Below are 16784 nucleotides of genomic sequence, written 5' to 3'. Positions count from 1 at the left end.
AGACGTGGGAGTGGTGTATGTCTACTACTTACACCCATCCATTTGCTATTATATCTGTGAAATCCGCACATAGCCAAGGAGGCGGAAATAATTGTGTTGTCATCGCCGAAGATGATTGAACATCGATGGCCACGGATTTTCACGACCGAAACAAAAGTGATTTCGCCCATCATCTGTGCATCTATGTGAAGTTCATCGACGACAAGACAAATCGGGGTAACGTCAGTTATTTAACAACCACACGTTTGTATGCTAAGGTTGGATGGCCAGCAAATTAGCTTTTTCAGTTTATGTCGGCATTGCCATTGTTTTGAAAATGTTGTGCACCGTTTAACGATAGCGGCGTAGGCTAGCTAGCAGGCCGCTACTACATAACCTAACTTTTGCTATTCATATGTCTTCGGGTGTGATCTGAACATGGATAGTGGCTGTATAGCTAACCTTAGATGGCAGCTATGATAGCGAGTGCACGCCACGTATCATATTCATATTAACGTTGCTAGCCGCCAAGCTAACAGTTAGCTTTCGCAAGATGGTCTGCATTTACTGGGCGTGGAAAGGACAGACAGCTGCTGCTGCTGCTGCCTGCCTGCCCACTTTTCCACTTCACATGTGCCTTTCAAGTTGTGTGTTGAGGTTAGCCAGCGTTACTAAAACGGTCTTGCTGCGGCTGTATAAACGAGTCGTGTGACGTGAAGAGCGATTTGACTGCATGGATTGCAGGTTCCTGGAGAAGGTGGAGACGACGAGGAGTTGACTGACTGCAGCCGGAGAGGAGAGAGATGTGTCCTTCTCGGCCCCAGCTGTGGCACAGCCCAGAGTTTCCCTACCGTCCAGTCCATCCGTGAGCTGATCTTTTAGATGGACGATCCCGACTGACCCGCACTCTTCATGCCGGACATTGCTCGTGAATTTTAGAAGAATTATAGTTGTGTCTCTGAGACATAGCAAACATGTCCCTCTCGGTGAGTACAGTAGTAGTAGGCTATCTGCTTCTTCTTTGTGTGGTTGACTGGTTGTGTGTACTCTTTTCCTGTGGTGGTGGTGGTGGTGTCGCGATGATGGACAGTTGTGTGTGACTACAACTATAATAATGTGCACCTTTTGGGTATCGGCAGTGCGGGCATGATTGTGTTTATATTTGATCTCAGTAGGGTTGATGTTTTTGTCTGGATCCTCCCGAGGTAACGTTATTGACTTGAGAAGCTGTCCCTCCATTACCCTCCTGAACGGGTCCCACATGGCTCGATGGAGCCTAGTTGTCCCCCAGGGGGTCGGTTTAGAAAATGAAAGGGGGCCTGAGTGACTCTGTGGCTTTGGGATGGCAATTAAACCCTAAACAACAAGGGACAGATGTGCCTCTCCACCCCGCCCCTCCCCCCTCTGCTCTCATTACCATTAAGTCCTCTTGTCCATTTTGATCATTGATTCCCTCTGTCCCCTTTTCTCACTCTGCCATCATCACTACAGCCGTGCATTTAGACTTTACAATTTCTTTTTCACAAACCCACCCCCTTTTTTCTCTTTCTATCTCTCTCTCTCGTACACACACACACACACACACACACACACACACACACACACACACACACACACACACACACACACACTTTAAGAGATCTTCCCCATTCTCTCCTATTCACTCCATTCAACAGCCCTAAACAATCAGCCATTTTCCACTTCTGACTTGGCGTTGCCATGTCAATGTACTTGTTTGTTTCTGGTGTGCAGATGTGCGACACTAGCTTGTGTGGATTTGGGCTGTGTTATTAAACCTTCTTTCGTATGGACATTTGGTGCGCGTGTGTGTGCATGTGTCTATTTCTCTCATTTCCTCATTTGCATTAGTTTCTACTCTTTGTCTCCTCCTCAGACGGTACTGGCCAAGGCGCTGTTTGACAACACAGCGGAGAGCCCGGAGGAGCTGGCGTTCCGGAAGGGCGACATCCTCATGGTTCTGGAACAGGGGCAGGGCGGCGGGCCGGGCTGGTGGCTCTGCTCCCTGCACGGCAGACAGGGCATCGCCCCCGCCAACCGCCTCCGTCTCCTTCAGACCGCCCCGCCCCCGGGCTCGGACTTGGTCTACCTGTCCCCCGGTGCCCCGCTGGCCCGGACGGCTGTCAGCAGCAGTGCAGAGGACATCGACGGAGTGTACCGCTCCCCGGCTGGCACGGGCGAGGGCCTCTACCAGAGCCCAGGAGCTGCAGCGCCGGCCTCGCGGCCCGGGGAGCTCCGCAGAGGAGAGGGCGGGCGTCCTCGCTCCCACTCCAGCTCCGGAACCCGGCCGCGGCCCGACTGGGATGTTGCGGTGGCGGGACGTCCGCGCTCTCCCTCTCTCAGAGGACGAGGTACCGACATGGGGACCCTCTACCAGACTCCAACGACTCCCACGCCTCTGGTAGCCCAGCATGCAGGCAGGCAGCCAGGACCTGTGTTGGCCTCAGATTCGGTGTACCTCTCCCCCGTCGGCGTGCCCAGGGCAGCAGAGGACCCAGAGGACACGACTTATCTCGTCCCCAGGGAGACGGTGGCGACGGGACACTCGGACAACTGTTACCTAGTGCCCAGGGGCAAACTGCTGGCAGGTGAGGAGGTTTACCAAAGCCCAGCAGGAGGAGTCGTGGCTGCTCTTGGCTCTAACCCAGCCACTGCTCTCTGTCCTAATGGTCCTTCTATGGTCAACGGGATCCCCCTCACCCCCCAGCCCAAAGTGGGCCAGGAGACCCCCGGGGTGTACCAAACACCCACTCCCGTGGGAGCCAACATTCACAGGACTCCGGCCGCGGTGTCACCGTCGCAGGCCCACCAACAGCCGGCGTCCCCGCCGGCCCAGCCGTCTCCCAGGCCTCAGCTCAAAGGGGTCTCGCCCAACCCTGCTGTGGCCCGGGGCATTAAGCCGGGTCTGGCCTGTCACCGGGGGTCCCCGCTGCTGGTCCGAGCGGGGCAGGTCAGGGTACCCGGATCGCCAAACTTTGCCCGCAAACCTCCTCCGCCAGCGCCTCCGGTGAGGGGCGTCACTATGAAGGACGCACCGCAAACGGCCCCTTCGTCGGCCGCTGTCCCCAGAGCCACTCAGCCCGCTCTGTCGAGCCTGCAGCAAGGAGAGCGGCAGAGGGACACTCCTCAAGGCAAAGAGGAGAGGGCCAACGATGGCCTGGAGAGAAGGAACAATGCACAGAACAAGAGAGAGAATCAAGACTATGCAGATCCTGTGGATGAGCAGGTCAGTTTGCTCCGCCCACTCTCAAATCTACTCTACAAAGCCCCGTTTAGATTGCCCAAAAAAGGCAGTAAAGGACTAAGTAAACTTTTCTCTGATCTGATCGGCGCCAATTTTTATCCAATCAGAGAAAAGTTGTAATTTCTCTGGGGAAAGGAAGGTCGAATCGTGATGCTTTCTAAGGACTATATGTTTATTGTTTCACCCCGAATCCAACGCCGCCATCCGTGAGTCTCTATGACTTACATTTGCGGAGATACGTCCGCCCTGCCTGCAGGACTACAGGAGAGAGATAGAGGACAGCGGGGGGTTGGGGGTTTCAAGTCACTGACCAAACACTCTATATATATTTCAGTGATTGCTGTCAGAATATAGAGCCATTTAACACTTATTTGAACACCAAAACATCGCTGAATGCAGCTTTAAGGTCATGTTACTTTAGTGATTTCGGTGCACCCTCACCATTCAGGGAAACCCTGTGGTGTGCTTACATTAGATGCACTAGTGTGAAGTCAACAATGGTTAAAAGCTATGATCAAAATAGCTATTTTGTGCAATTTTTCACTGTGTTGCATTTCAGTAAATTAAATTAAAGTGAGATTAAATGGATTGATATGTTCCTGGGAGCCCCTTAGCAAGCCTGTATCATCCCTGTGGCTCCCCGCGTTGTTCTGCAACACTCGGGTTTAGCCTTCGAAGTCTGCTTAAGGAATAGATGAATATAAATTCAAGATGATATTTCTTAATTGGTAATCAGAATTTGATTTTGTGCTTTTGCCGTCCCGGTAGGTGTACGACACTCCTCCTAGTGGCAGGTGGCAGCGTCCAGCCCCTTCTGCCCTCGGCGCCGACGACGACGAGGACAGCATCTACGACACCCCCCGCGCTCTTCCCTCGCAAGCGGACTCTGAGTCCGAGGTAAAGACCACTCCGTTCACATGGACATCCTGCAGAGACGCAGATGGAGCCTGGGCACCATCATAAGTAGGGGTGCTCCAAAAAAATCGATTCTGAAAGGATCGCGATTCTTAATGCCACGATTCCTGGATCGATTCCAAACTCCCAAGAATCGATTCTTCTTTGTATTGTTAAAAAAAAAAAAAAAAAAAATTACAGTGCACCTGAACGCAACATGCAAGATACCGGCTGAATAAGTGTCCAAATGTTCATGTAATTTGTGTACTGTACTGCCACGGTGCCACCACCTCTTGCACTTAAGAACTCTGGTTAATGTATTCCCCCCAAAATCTATCAATCCTTCTCAAAGTCTACAGATCCCCCCAGCCTATAAATCCATCTTATCTGAAGAACATAAGAGGGGAATTCCCCCCTAGTTTGCAAAATGAATTTAGGCCTCGACTGTAATACTTCAGAAGTTGAATTTGAAGTTCAGCATTAATACATTTGTCATTTTTTTGTCTTATATATTTACCTTTGTGTGTTATTGCAATATAAAACTACATAATTGAGAATCGATTCTAGATTCTGGAATCGAGAATCGTTGGAATCGAGAATCGATTCTGGAATCGGATCGTGACCCCAGGAATCGGAATCGGGATCGGATCGTGGCTTAGCCGGATCGGAGCACCCCTAATCATAAGAGTTTACATAGGGCACGGCACTTAGATTGCTGATTGATTTTTTTTTACACAGCGTCTAGAAAAGACGCATCTTCTACTGTGTGAACATCTTGTCACCATGCGATCGCAGTCCTCGGTAGGAATTCCCAAAACAGACCGGGCGGGAACTGTGGGCAAACCGGCGCGTGGAACCCCGTGTCTGTACAAGTCAAGTGGAACACACGACGAGAGATGACTATCGAATGTCGTGTCGCCGTTTCTTCACACATTCCACCATGAGTCTGTCGCCCTCCCCCCCCTCAGCAAGGCATGGCCACACCTGTCTCTGTCTGCCGCGGGAGCCCGTCTATCCAGTTAGAAGCTGCCGCGGCTGCTATTTTCTCCCAGGCACACCCAGCTGTCAGAGCCATAGCACGGCTATACCACTACCACCACCACTCACCCCCACAGCGCTCCCACCAGTAATGCTACAGGAATACATTGACTTTGTAAGGCCTCCTTGACACCCGGCGTTAACGTGCTTCTTCATATCCGGATTGTGTGTGTAGATATGACTTTAGCTGGGTCAACATTTACACCGGTGGGTTATCTGAGCTGGATGCCATCGGTTTTGATTTGATTTGCATTAGGGCTGCAACTTTTAACGATTATTCTCATCATCGATTAATCCGTCGATTATTTTCTCGATTAGTTGATTGGTTTATAAAATGTCAGAAAATGGTAGCAAATGACGATCAGTGTTTCCCCAAAGCCCAAGACGATGCTCTCAAATGTCTTGTTTTGTCTACGACTCAAAGATGATATCAGTTTACTGTCACACAGGAGTAAAGAAACCAGAAAATATTCACATTTAAGAAGCTGGAATCAGAGAATTCTTTGTACTCAAAACGATTCATCGATTATCAAAATAGTTGTCAATTAATTTTCTGTCGATCGACTAATCGATTAGTCGATTAGTCGTTGCAGCTCTAATTTGTGTCTGCTTTATGTCTCTGACCAGTGACACACATGTCTCTGACCAGTGACACATATGTCTCTGACCAGTGACACACATGTCTCTGACCAGTGACACACATGTCTCTGAGCAGTGACACACATGTCTCTGACCAGTGACACACATGTCTCTGACCAGTGACACACATGTCTCTGACCAGTGACACATATGTCTCTGATCAGTGACACACATGTCTCTGACCAGTGACACACATGTCTCTGACCAGTGACACATATGTCTCTGATCAGTGACACATATGTCTCTGATCAGTGACACATATGTCTCTGAGCAGTGACACATATGTCTCTGATCAGTGACACACATGTCTCTGACCAGTGACACACATGTCTCTGATCAGTGACACACATGTCTCTGACCAGTGACACACATGTCTCTGACCAGTGACACATATGTCTCTGACCAGTGACACACATGTCTCTGACCAGTGACACATATGTCTCTGACCAGTGACACACATGTCTCTGAGCAGTGACACACATGTCTCTGACCAGTGACACATATGTCTCTGAGCAGTGACACACATGTCTCTGACCAGTGACACATATGTCTCTGACCAGTGACACATATGTCTCTGACCAGTGACACACATGTCTCTGAGCAGTGACACATATGTCTCTGATCAGTGACACACATGTCTCTGACCAGTGACACATATGTCTCTGACCAGTGACACACATGTGAATTGAGTACATTTACATCTGGACTTGATGTATTTTTTCTCGAACCAATTTCGGTCTGATTAAGTTACCCAGTATGCATTTTAATTCCAGATGTAAATAGTGGTGAGAAGATAGATAGGTTTCACTTTTGTCTATTCAGTATTTATTCATACCGTGCAAGCACCCAACTCGAGGTTGATCAAAGATTTATTGGCTACAAAATCTGTGTATTCCTTCCATACCTGTTGTGGATGAAGTTAAAATAGTTTGGCTTTAAATGCTTCATTGTCCTCTCCTTGTCACAGAAAGCACATGCTGTGTGCTGTGGTTCCTCATGCTGTGTGCTGTGGTTCCTCATGCTGTGTGCTGTGGTTCCTCATGCTGTGTGCTGTGGTTCCTCATGCCGTGTGTTGTGGTTCCTCATTGTGTCCTGTAGCCCTAGAGTCAGTCTTTGCATGGTAACTGACACATTACAAAACAAGGATTAAGCAAGACCTTCTTCCTCTCCTGTCTTCCGTACGTCTGGCAGGTGTATGACGTCCCCACCATCACTCTGAACATGTCTACGTCAGACCTCCAGCACAGCAGCTCGGTGCCCGCGGCCGACGAAGACGTCTACAGTGTCCCCACGCTCCCCGGCCTGGGCCCGGGAGAGTCCACGACCAGTCTGTCCGGAGAAGACACCACCACCCAGGCGGGGGAGCAGGTCTACTCTGTCCTCCCCGGTCCCGAGAAACGGGCCAGCCGCGGAGGAGGAGGAGACCACCCGACGGACTCCTCGGAGCCGGACTGCGGCATCTACGACATGCCCGCCCTCACCGTCGACGCCCTGCCGCACTCTTCCTCCTCGTCGTCCTCCACCTCCACGCGCCGCCTCTCCGTCTCCAGCAACGGCTCCGGCTCCGACGTCCAGTGGAGGGCCTCGCTGTCCAGCCTGGTCCACGCGGTGCTGAGCACGGCCTCCTGCCCCGCGGCCGCGTTGCTGTCGTCGCGCGACCTGGCGACCTCGCTGGCCGAGATCCTGTCCGTCTGGAAGGCGAGCCACTCCGGCGACCCGCCGCCGCCTCTCCACCAGGCCTGGGCGCGCCTCTCGGACCTCCTGCCCGCGTTGTCGGCCGTGGGCGGCGCTCCCCCGTCCGAGGGTCTCCTGTCGTCGGTGCAGCGGGCGCTGGAGGAGAGCAGCCTCCTCCTGCAGGCTCAGGGGCGCCCTCGTCTGCCCTCGCAGGACTCCCTGTCCCGCAGGCCTCTGCCCGCGCTCCCCGTGCCCGATGGGAAATCGTCCGGCGGTGGCGGCGGGATGGGCTCGCGTAAAGGCAGCTGGATCCAGGAGAGGCCCCTCCCCCCGACCCCTCAGCCCGCCTTCCCCCTGCCCCCCGCCACGTCCTCTGTGACCCTCACGGTGGGCCCCCCCGGCGAGGGAGAGGACGACCCCAGCAACGAGTACGCAGGGATCGGCCTGACTCCCAGCCCCGCCCCGGTACCCACCGGAGACAGTGTCGGATATGTCAAGTTGCAGGTCAGTCCTCGTGACGTGATGGAGTGTTTATTTTATATCTATATCAGATCGGCAATTAGGCCCCGCCCCCTTTTAGGGGGAAAACGCAAGCCTCTCCCCGTTGACTTCAATGTAAAATAGCACTACCAAGAAAAATAACAATCAATCTAATTTATTAATGACCCCAAAACACCATGACATGACACTATATTACAACTCGTCTGGCCATAGAATGAACAAGATACATCGGAAATATGACTTTGACCCATCTAAAATCATGTGACTCATGTCACATATTTACATTACAGCCCCGAGCCAAGTAGCCTACAACGACGCTGGGCTCCACTACAACAGCATTTCATGTAGGAAGGCTAAATTAGCAACAGGCGGACACCGGAACTACGTCAGAGACGGGTCATGACGGCCATTTATGGTTTCCAGAAGCATTTTTTGGACATGCAACTACCATTGTTTTCTTGCTTTTGTTTCTGTATCCTGTTTTTCTTTCTTTGTTCTTCTTGATTTCCTCCTTCCCCTCGACTCATCCCTGCCCAAACTACACGTGGCTCACATGTCATTCCTGCCTTGTTATTTCTGTGTTTGTGTGGAGACACAATCTGCGCTGGCTCCGTGGCCACGTCTGTAAACATGCTACTAACAAGTTGCTAACATGTTAACATGCTAACATGTTAACATGCTAACATGTTACTCTGCTTCACCACACCAGGGAAAACCAGAGCCTCCACCCGACGCACCAGCTGAGAACGGACAAACACACACCATTACAACAGAGCCCAGGGTAAATCTCTACACACACACACACACACACACACACACACACACACACACACATATATACACACACACATATACACACACACGCCTTTGCTCACACTGGGCACAGTCTCTCACTCCTAGATACGTTTTCACAATACACACACAGAGCAAGTCTACACAGATAGGTCATTGATTCACTCTGTGTGTGTGTGTGTGTGCGCGCGTGTGTGTGTGTGCTTGCGTGTGCGTTTGTGCGTGCGCTGTTTACTGATGGAAAGTGTGTCAGCTCGGCATTGACAGTTGCTCCACTCTTTGGCGTCTGATCTGGTCTAAACCTGTTCTAGTCTAAACTCTAAACCTGATCTGGTCTAAAAACCTGTCTCGAGTCCAAACTCACTGTGTTTACCCAACATCATCTGACTCGCTCTCAATCGAGATCACATTTTGTCCTCGTTGATGTTCGTCTCTTTGTAACCGATATGATTTAATGATGCCTAAATATAGTATGTTTTACATAACCCAAGAGTTGAAGTGGTTTTCTTACTTTTCCCCAGTGAATGTGTACATTTTGAAAAGCATTGTATTTATGTCTGCCTCTGCCAGTGGGCCGTCACAATAAGAGTAGGCATAATAATAATAACAATGTGTTAATTCCACTACAGGAGAGACTTGATGCTCTCTGGCAATCAGCCAAAAGAGCTGGAAAATAAAATATCGCCATAACGGACATCGACCAAAAACATTTCCAATATGGTTAATAAGCTTTATTTGACTTTATAAGGCTTTATAAGGACTTCATCGAGAGTGAGGTCGTGTTGTTGTTTTTTTCCACTTCTTTCTTGGATTCCTGGGTTACGCGCCATAGACGGCCAACAAGGGACGTTTGTGTTGGCTTATAGAGAGTGCAGCCTGCAGGACCAATGACAACGTCCCTTTCTGACGTCATGTGTGTATAAGATAGTCATGTGTGTGTGTGTCTCGCTCACACACTTTCAACCACATTTAACAAACAAACTAAACATTGACTGAGCATGCATACTCTTCTTCAGCATCAAATTCACACAGGTATACACACACATTTACACAGCCACAGTCTACTATTGGCCATTGAGCAGCTCCACTGCAGCAGCCGTTGGCGGTTAAGTGCCTTGCTCAAGGGCCCTTCTGTAGTTGAGAGAGGGGCAGTTTTTCCTCGTTCATAGTATGGGTGGGGGATAAAATCTATACACCATAGTATCGCGATATTTTGCCTGACGATATTGTATTGATATTTGGACGCCAAGTATGGATATTAAAAAAAAAAAAAAAAATGCAGGCCAGGCCACCGGGCATCTGCCCGAAGCGCCCGATGTTGCAGTTCGCGCCTGCAGTGGCGTATTATTGAGTCCAGACCAGAGAAGCTTAATAATGTAGCCTACATTTTGGGCCAAAACAAAACAAAAAAACACTGCATGTTTTACTTCCGGTGAGGTCAAGGAAAAGGTAGGAAAAGGAGTTAGACAATATATCGAAATATCGCAATATTCAATATATCGCAATACTATCGTATCGTGACTCAAGTATCGTTTTAGTATCGTATCGTGGGCATCTGGTGATTCCCACCCCTAATTCATAGTCACTTTCGCCTGTCCAGATTTTCCCATCCGGCACCTTCAGTCACAAGCCTGCTTATCTGATTTATAATCTAATTGGGGGCAAATATCCCCGGGACCGGCAGTATAAATCAGGGAGGGGAAAATGGACAGCCAGCGCTTGCCCCGTTCTCATTACCACCACTGAGGTGCCCCTGAGCAAGGCCCTTAACCCCAACCGCTCCAGTGGAGCTGCTCAGTGGCCAGCAGATCAGACTGTGGTTGTACTGGTCAGCTTCCAGGTATGAATGTGTGTGTGAATGTGAACAGGGCGCTCCTGAAAAAGAGAGCATTGCTCTCAGTGAGACTCTCCCTGTATAAATAAAGGTTAAAAAAAAATCTAGTCCACTGCTGCTACCTTCTAACGATGACGATAGTAAATAATACATTTGATGCTATTGACACATCAACCTGACATTCCCTGGAAAAAATAGTCTCTTAAAACAGACGGTTGGCTCTCGCAGTTTCTAAATGCTTCTGCCGAAACGTCTGTAATTCCAAGCACGGAAAACTTGGTCAAAACGTAAAGGGAAGCTCAGTGGAAATAATGAGCCATGATAGGGGGGATGTCCCGCCTCTAAAGGCAGGTGATTGGAGGGATGTCCCGCCTAAAGGCAGGTGATTGGAGAAATACAAGCGGATGTCCCGCCTAATCCGTTCATATTTCTCCAATCACCTGCATTGGTTCGATGTTCTGTAGGTGTGAATTACAGGCTGTTTAAAGGGACAGTTCACCCTAAAATCCAAAATACATATTTTTCCTCTCACCTGTAGTGCTATTTATCCATCTATATCATTTTGGGATAGTTGCCTGAGTTTTGGAGATATCGGCTGCAGAGATGTCTGCCTTCTCTTGAATACAATGGAACTGGATGGCACTCGGCTTGTACTGCTCGAACCACCAACAAAATACATTTGAAAAACTCACTTTTTCTTTTGCAGTCTCATGTAGGAACTAGCTAGCAGCTAGCGGGCGTAGTTCGGTCAAAAGAAAATCGTTCCTCCATGAAACTGCTCATAACGAGGTCTGTGGATTATCTTGAGTAACGGGGTCATGATTTCTGGAAAGAGACATTGCTGTTGAGTTTATCAAATGTATTTCTTTGACACTTCGAGCACCACAAGCCGAGTGCCATCCAGTACCATTGTATTGGAGAGAAGGCAGACATCTCTGCGGCCGATATCTCCAAAACTCAGGCAACTAACACAACACGATATAGATGGATGAATAGCACTACAGGTGAGAGGGAATATATGTATTTTGGATTTTAGGGTGAGCTGTTCCTTTAAGCTGCACTCGCAGGATGTAGAAGAGACGTTAACTTGTCTTTCTTCGCACACCTCCAGCTGACCCCGTCGCCTCCCCTGCCGATGTCGCTCTCCCTGGAAGACTCTGAGCTGCTGTCCTTCTACTCGTCTCAGAGTCTGGCCCACCTCTCCTGCCTGGCCGACTCCATCGACGTGCTGTTCAGCAGCGTGCAGGGGAACCAGCCGCCCCGCGTCTTCGTGGCCCGGGGGAAGAGCCTCATCGTGACCGCCCACAAGCTGGTGTTCATCGGGGACACGCTGTCGCGCCTCCTGAGCTCCCCCGACCTCAGGGCCAAGGTCAGCCCAGTCACGTCGTGCGGGGCTTTGTTTTCCCGGCACAGTGTGTGGGTGGGAAATGTAGCATGTAGCCTCACGCGCACGCACACACATATACACACACACACACATACACACACACACACAGTTCTATAGAGAGAGCCAAAGTGAACGTCACTTCCTGCCTTCCTCTGTGCACCAGCGTCTGAAAAAATATGAATGGTGGTGAACGGAGAGAGACATTACTTTTTTGATCCCATTTGACTTGTACCAGGTGCCATGTTAAATGTTTTTTTTTTTAATAGTATTTTTTATTTTTGAGCAGGGAGCATTGCCGTTACAATACATTAACAAATGTAAATTTCTTTTTTTTTTTTACATTGAAACATCCCAACCAACACATCTACCCCCACTCGCCTCCCCAATACCCAGTCCCATTCCCAACAGAAAAAAAAACATAAAATAAAACAATACATCAACAATAACAAAAGAAGAAAAAAAAGAAAAGAAATAAACGCAAAGGAAAAGGATTAAAATATATATATATGTATGTATATATATATATATATATATATATATATATATATATATATATAAATATAAATGAAGGTGGCTGAGAGGATTTCCAGGATTGCCATGTTAAATGTTGTCAATTTAAAAGAGAACTATGCATGTCAAGAGAGTCACAGTTTGTCCTGAAACTGAAACGTAAGGTTTAGTTTTGTCAATCAGCTACACTCTCGTGTCGCACATTATACGTCACACCATCAACAACGATGGACTGGCGGGAGAGACGTCACATAACGCGACTGGTTGTGCGTAGTCTGTCTCATTGATAACTTATAGTGCCACAGTTTTACCACAAACGGAGACTTTCTCGACTTGCAGAGTTCTCTTTTACATCGACAAAGACGATATGTGTTACTCCCGTGGCACAATTCAAACGGGATCAAAAAAGTAACGTCTCTCTGCGTTCACCACCGTTCATATTTTTTCAGACGCTGGTACAGGGAGAAAGGCAGGAAGTGACGTTCGCTTTGGCTTTCTATACCAAAGCCCCATACCTGTATATCCCTTTATAGCTTTGCAAGTCCCTGCATGTTGGAAATAGACTGCGGGTTTGGTCGTTCTTCAGAACCTGGCGTGGACAAACAACACTGATGTCACTCTCTCACTCTCTCTCTCTCTCACGCACACACATACACACACACACACAAAGAGAAGGGGACCTGTTAGTCACAACCAAAAAAAGAACAAGTTTAATTTTCCATCCGACAGCTTTGTGCAACGCACACACACGTGCACACGCACGCACACGCACACGCTCGTATGGTTGGATTTTTTTTTTGAAAATCATAACGGTTAAGCACAAGTCATGAGGAGTCTGTCCTGAAACAGACTTTAGATTCTGCTAAAAAAAATGGCCAATCTGGCTCAAACATGTCTTTTGGTTTACTAGCAGTAATGGACAGTTCAGTAGAGATCGAGTCAATTTGTAATCACGTTGATTCTGAGTATCGTTTAAAAAACTGAATTGGAAGTCGACTCCTGTTGCAAACTCTCAACTCCAAATTCTGGAATCTAGAGTTGTTTGATTTAAACGAATTTGTAATTAATTGAATTCCGATTTAGACCTACTAATCTGTGTTCGATTGCTTTCGTCTGTTCTATTTCACAACAAGTGGGGAGGGAGAATTTCAGGGTTCATTGGTTGCATGCCTTACATGTTTGTGTATATAATCATTTTGTGTACATATTTATTACTGATTTATTGAGTTTTTTCCCCTTGCTTCAGGTCACAACGTCGGGGGGACGACTGTGCCAGGCCTTGAAGACGGTTGTCGTGGCGACAAAGGGTGCCGCGCAAAACTACCCCTCGGTCTCGGCCACCCAGGAGATGGTGGACCGCGTGGCCGAGCTCTCCCAGCAGGCGGCGGGCTTCTCCACTCTGCTCCAGCGGCTGGCGGAGATATCTTTATGATATTTTTCGGATTGTCCCCGCGTCAAACTTTGTTTACACTACACGTGCATTTTCTCTCATTTGAAATGCCTTATTTCTCGTTAGCATTCTTTCGTTGCCCTTCAACCGAATGGGATTTGAAGCGGGCAAAAAGCGGAGTCGTGTGGCGGAGGAGTGATCAGCCGTGCTGCAGCTGTTGCCCAGCTGGATTTCGACCGTTTGTTCTGTCCCTCTTAAGTGTACCATGTTGGTTTGCCTCTTAGTTTTGTTTTATACTGACCACTGTGCTTTGGTGCCGAGCACACTTGTCTTTTTGCGTGTCGATAACTTATTGATAATATTTGAAGCCTCTTTGTGACTTTTGAGCGTCCTTGTGGACCAGGTATCTTGGGAGACTTGCTTTTGTTATGTTTGCCCCCCCCCCCCACATGATAGCCATTTTTTCCTTCCTGTCTCTATTTATTTAACCATCCCCCTCTCCCAAAAATAGCACAGAAGGAAGCTGAACATCCTGCGACCGGCCTCCTTGTTACTGGGCTTCCTGAAAGGAGGAATGCTTGTTACTGGGCTTCCTGAAAGGAGGAATGCTTTCTGTGATTCTCATGCTGAAGTTGTTAATGCAGCACATTGAGTGTTCTGGGCTTAAAGGGACAGCTCACCCTAAAATCCAAAATACATATTTGTCCTCTCACCTGTGGTGCTATTTATCCATCTATATCGTTTTGTGTTAGTTGCCTGAGTTTTGGAGATATCGGCCGCAGATATGTCTGCCTTCTCTTGAATACAATGGAACTGGATGGCACTCGGCTTGTGGTGCTCGAAGCACCAGAAAAATACATTTGAAAAACTCAACAGCATTGTCTCTCTCCAGAAATCATGACCCCGTTACTCAAGATAATGCACAGACTTTGTTGTGAGCAGTTTCATGTAGGAACTATTTTCTTTCGCAGTCTCATGTTAGGAACTAGCTAGCGGCTGTAGTTCGGTCAAAAGAAAATAGTTCCTCCATGAAACTGCTCATAACGAGGTCTGTGGATTATCTTGAGCAACGGGGTCATGATTTCTGGAAAGAGACATTGCTGTTGAGTTGATCAAATGTATTTCTTTGAGCACTTGGAGCACCACAAGCCGAGTGCCATCCAGTTGCATTGTGTTGGAGAGAAGGCAGAAACTCTGCGGCCGATATCTCCAAAACTCGGGCAACTAACGCAAAACGATATAGATGGATAAATAGCGCTACAGGTGAGAGGGGAAATATGTATTTTGGATTTTAGGGTGAGCTGTCCCTTTAACATGTGGTGCGATGTTTGCCTGACTTTCCACTCTTTTTAAAAACGGTTCAAGAGTGTTTTCAGTGTTTGTATCATACCCACTCGTTTCCATTGGCAAGTAGAAATAACCTGCCGAGCGTCATCTCATTCCCATAACCTTCCTACATGCATGACACAACTCAACCCCAGACAGCCATTCAGTGTCTACAGTCAACATGCAGTCTTACACGTGAAGCAGAACAGCGAGAGCCTTGTTTTGAATAGATAATCTGCGAGACTAGATGGAGAGAGAAGATTGAGAGGGGAGTGATCAATGCTCTTTTCCCACGGCCCTACGCCGGCTCTTGGCGAAGAAAACCCGTCGGCCAGGTTGACTTGTCTCCACCTGTCTTGTTGAGGTTTCCAACGTTTTCTTACTTTGTTCTTCTGCTCCACTCTCTCGTAACAAATAAATACGTCGTGGCTCAGACAGACGTGTTCCTCTTCGGCTGCCTACTGGAGCTGTGAAGCGGGAAGTTAAAGGACACGTGGAACTGTGGAATGAAGCACAGCCCGTGTCTCCATCCATTTGAACACTAAACGCATTATTTTCCCCCGCCAAATTGGTCAAGTTTGGGTTTTGCCTGAAGTTTTGACAATATGTGTAATAGCAGCGGCATCAAATGAAACGGTTGAGGTTATGTCTGATACACCAGGTTTAGTTTCTTTTCCATTTTTACCAGTCACCACCAGACATGTTGGTTGGTCTGTGCCAAAATAGAGCAGCGTCATGTTCAGTGTGCACATTTAGAAATGGCAGCTTGAATAGATGTGATTTTTGTTACAGTCAGACAAGGATTATACACTACTCATTTCTCCTTGTAGAACGGCGGCTAGAGTTTCAACCTGCTGAACGTGGCCCCTTTCCGCCTGTCTTGCCCCAGAGTGCCATCTTGTGGAGGTTTGCAGTATTACACAATGAATACGTGCCTGCCAAAACGGGCAGAAATACAGTACAGTATGAGCGTGTCACCAAGTAACCATTATATATTTATTGTCAAGTTTGTATTTCATTTGCTTTCGGATTTGCATGGCTTTAATTTGCTCTATTTTTTATAAATAATATGCACATATTTAACCAGGGACGGTTTCATTCAGTGAATTAAATCGAACAATAATGTTTCTGGGAGAAAAAAAAATAAGTTTGATTGGGGCTGTTTTCTTTTGTACAAGAAGAATGTTTTTTACACCATGTGAGCTCGTTTGGGGTCAGTTAGCCCTATTTGCTGAGGTTTAGAAGTTAAGGTGACCTAACCGGTCTCTGCAAGGAAGAAGTTGAACACTACATTTGATGTCATGTATTCCCGACCGTTCAAAATGCACAAATACATTTTTCCAATTATACAAAAAAGGTTGTGTGTGTGTGTGGTCATTGATTTTGCGCAGTCCATCAATGTTTATGTTTCATAAATCTGCAAGAACTTCCTGAACTGTGTGCTACCGTACAGTACAGTAGTTTCTGATACAGCCCTGTTGCTGTTGATTCGGAGAAGCCGATCTTCCTCCGGAGATTGCCGAGCTCTGACGCCGAGCAGCAGCCGTAGCGACGCTTG

General features: G+C 48.0%; 1 protein-coding gene across 3 annotated transcripts; it reads left to right on the top strand.

The window, feature by feature from the left end:
- Positions 1 to 109: 109 nt before the first annotated feature.
- efs (embryonal Fyn-associated substrate) lies at positions 110 to 16553 on the top strand. Of its 3 annotated transcripts, XM_083640674.1 has the most exons (8): positions 110 to 216; positions 724 to 965; positions 1874 to 3223; positions 4010 to 4138; positions 7004 to 7990; positions 8697 to 8768; positions 11725 to 11982; positions 13757 to 16553. In XM_083640674.1, exons 2-8 carry the CDS (start codon positions 954 to 956, stop codon positions 13940 to 13942), a joined length of 2994 nt encoding a protein of 997 aa, XP_083496800.1. In that variant the 5' UTR covers positions 110 to 216; positions 724 to 953; the 3' UTR covers positions 13943 to 16553. The 3 variants fall into 3 exon arrangements, with proteins under 3 accessions (XP_083496800.1, XP_083496802.1, XP_083496801.1); XM_083640676.1 differs by lacking the exon at positions 8697 to 8768; XM_083640675.1 differs by lacking the exon at positions 110 to 216 and having other exon boundaries at positions 683 to 965.
- Positions 16554 to 16784: the final 231 nt, after the last annotated feature.

The sequence above is a fragment of the Poromitra crassiceps genome (assembly GCF_964638095.1).
Source record: "Poromitra crassiceps genome assembly, chromosome: 7".
NCBI classification, from domain to species: Eukaryota; Metazoa; Chordata; class Actinopteri; order Beryciformes; family Melamphaidae; genus Poromitra; species Poromitra crassiceps.
Note: the sequence above shows the minus strand (reverse complement) of the source record. Positions and strands in the feature narration are given on the sequence as shown.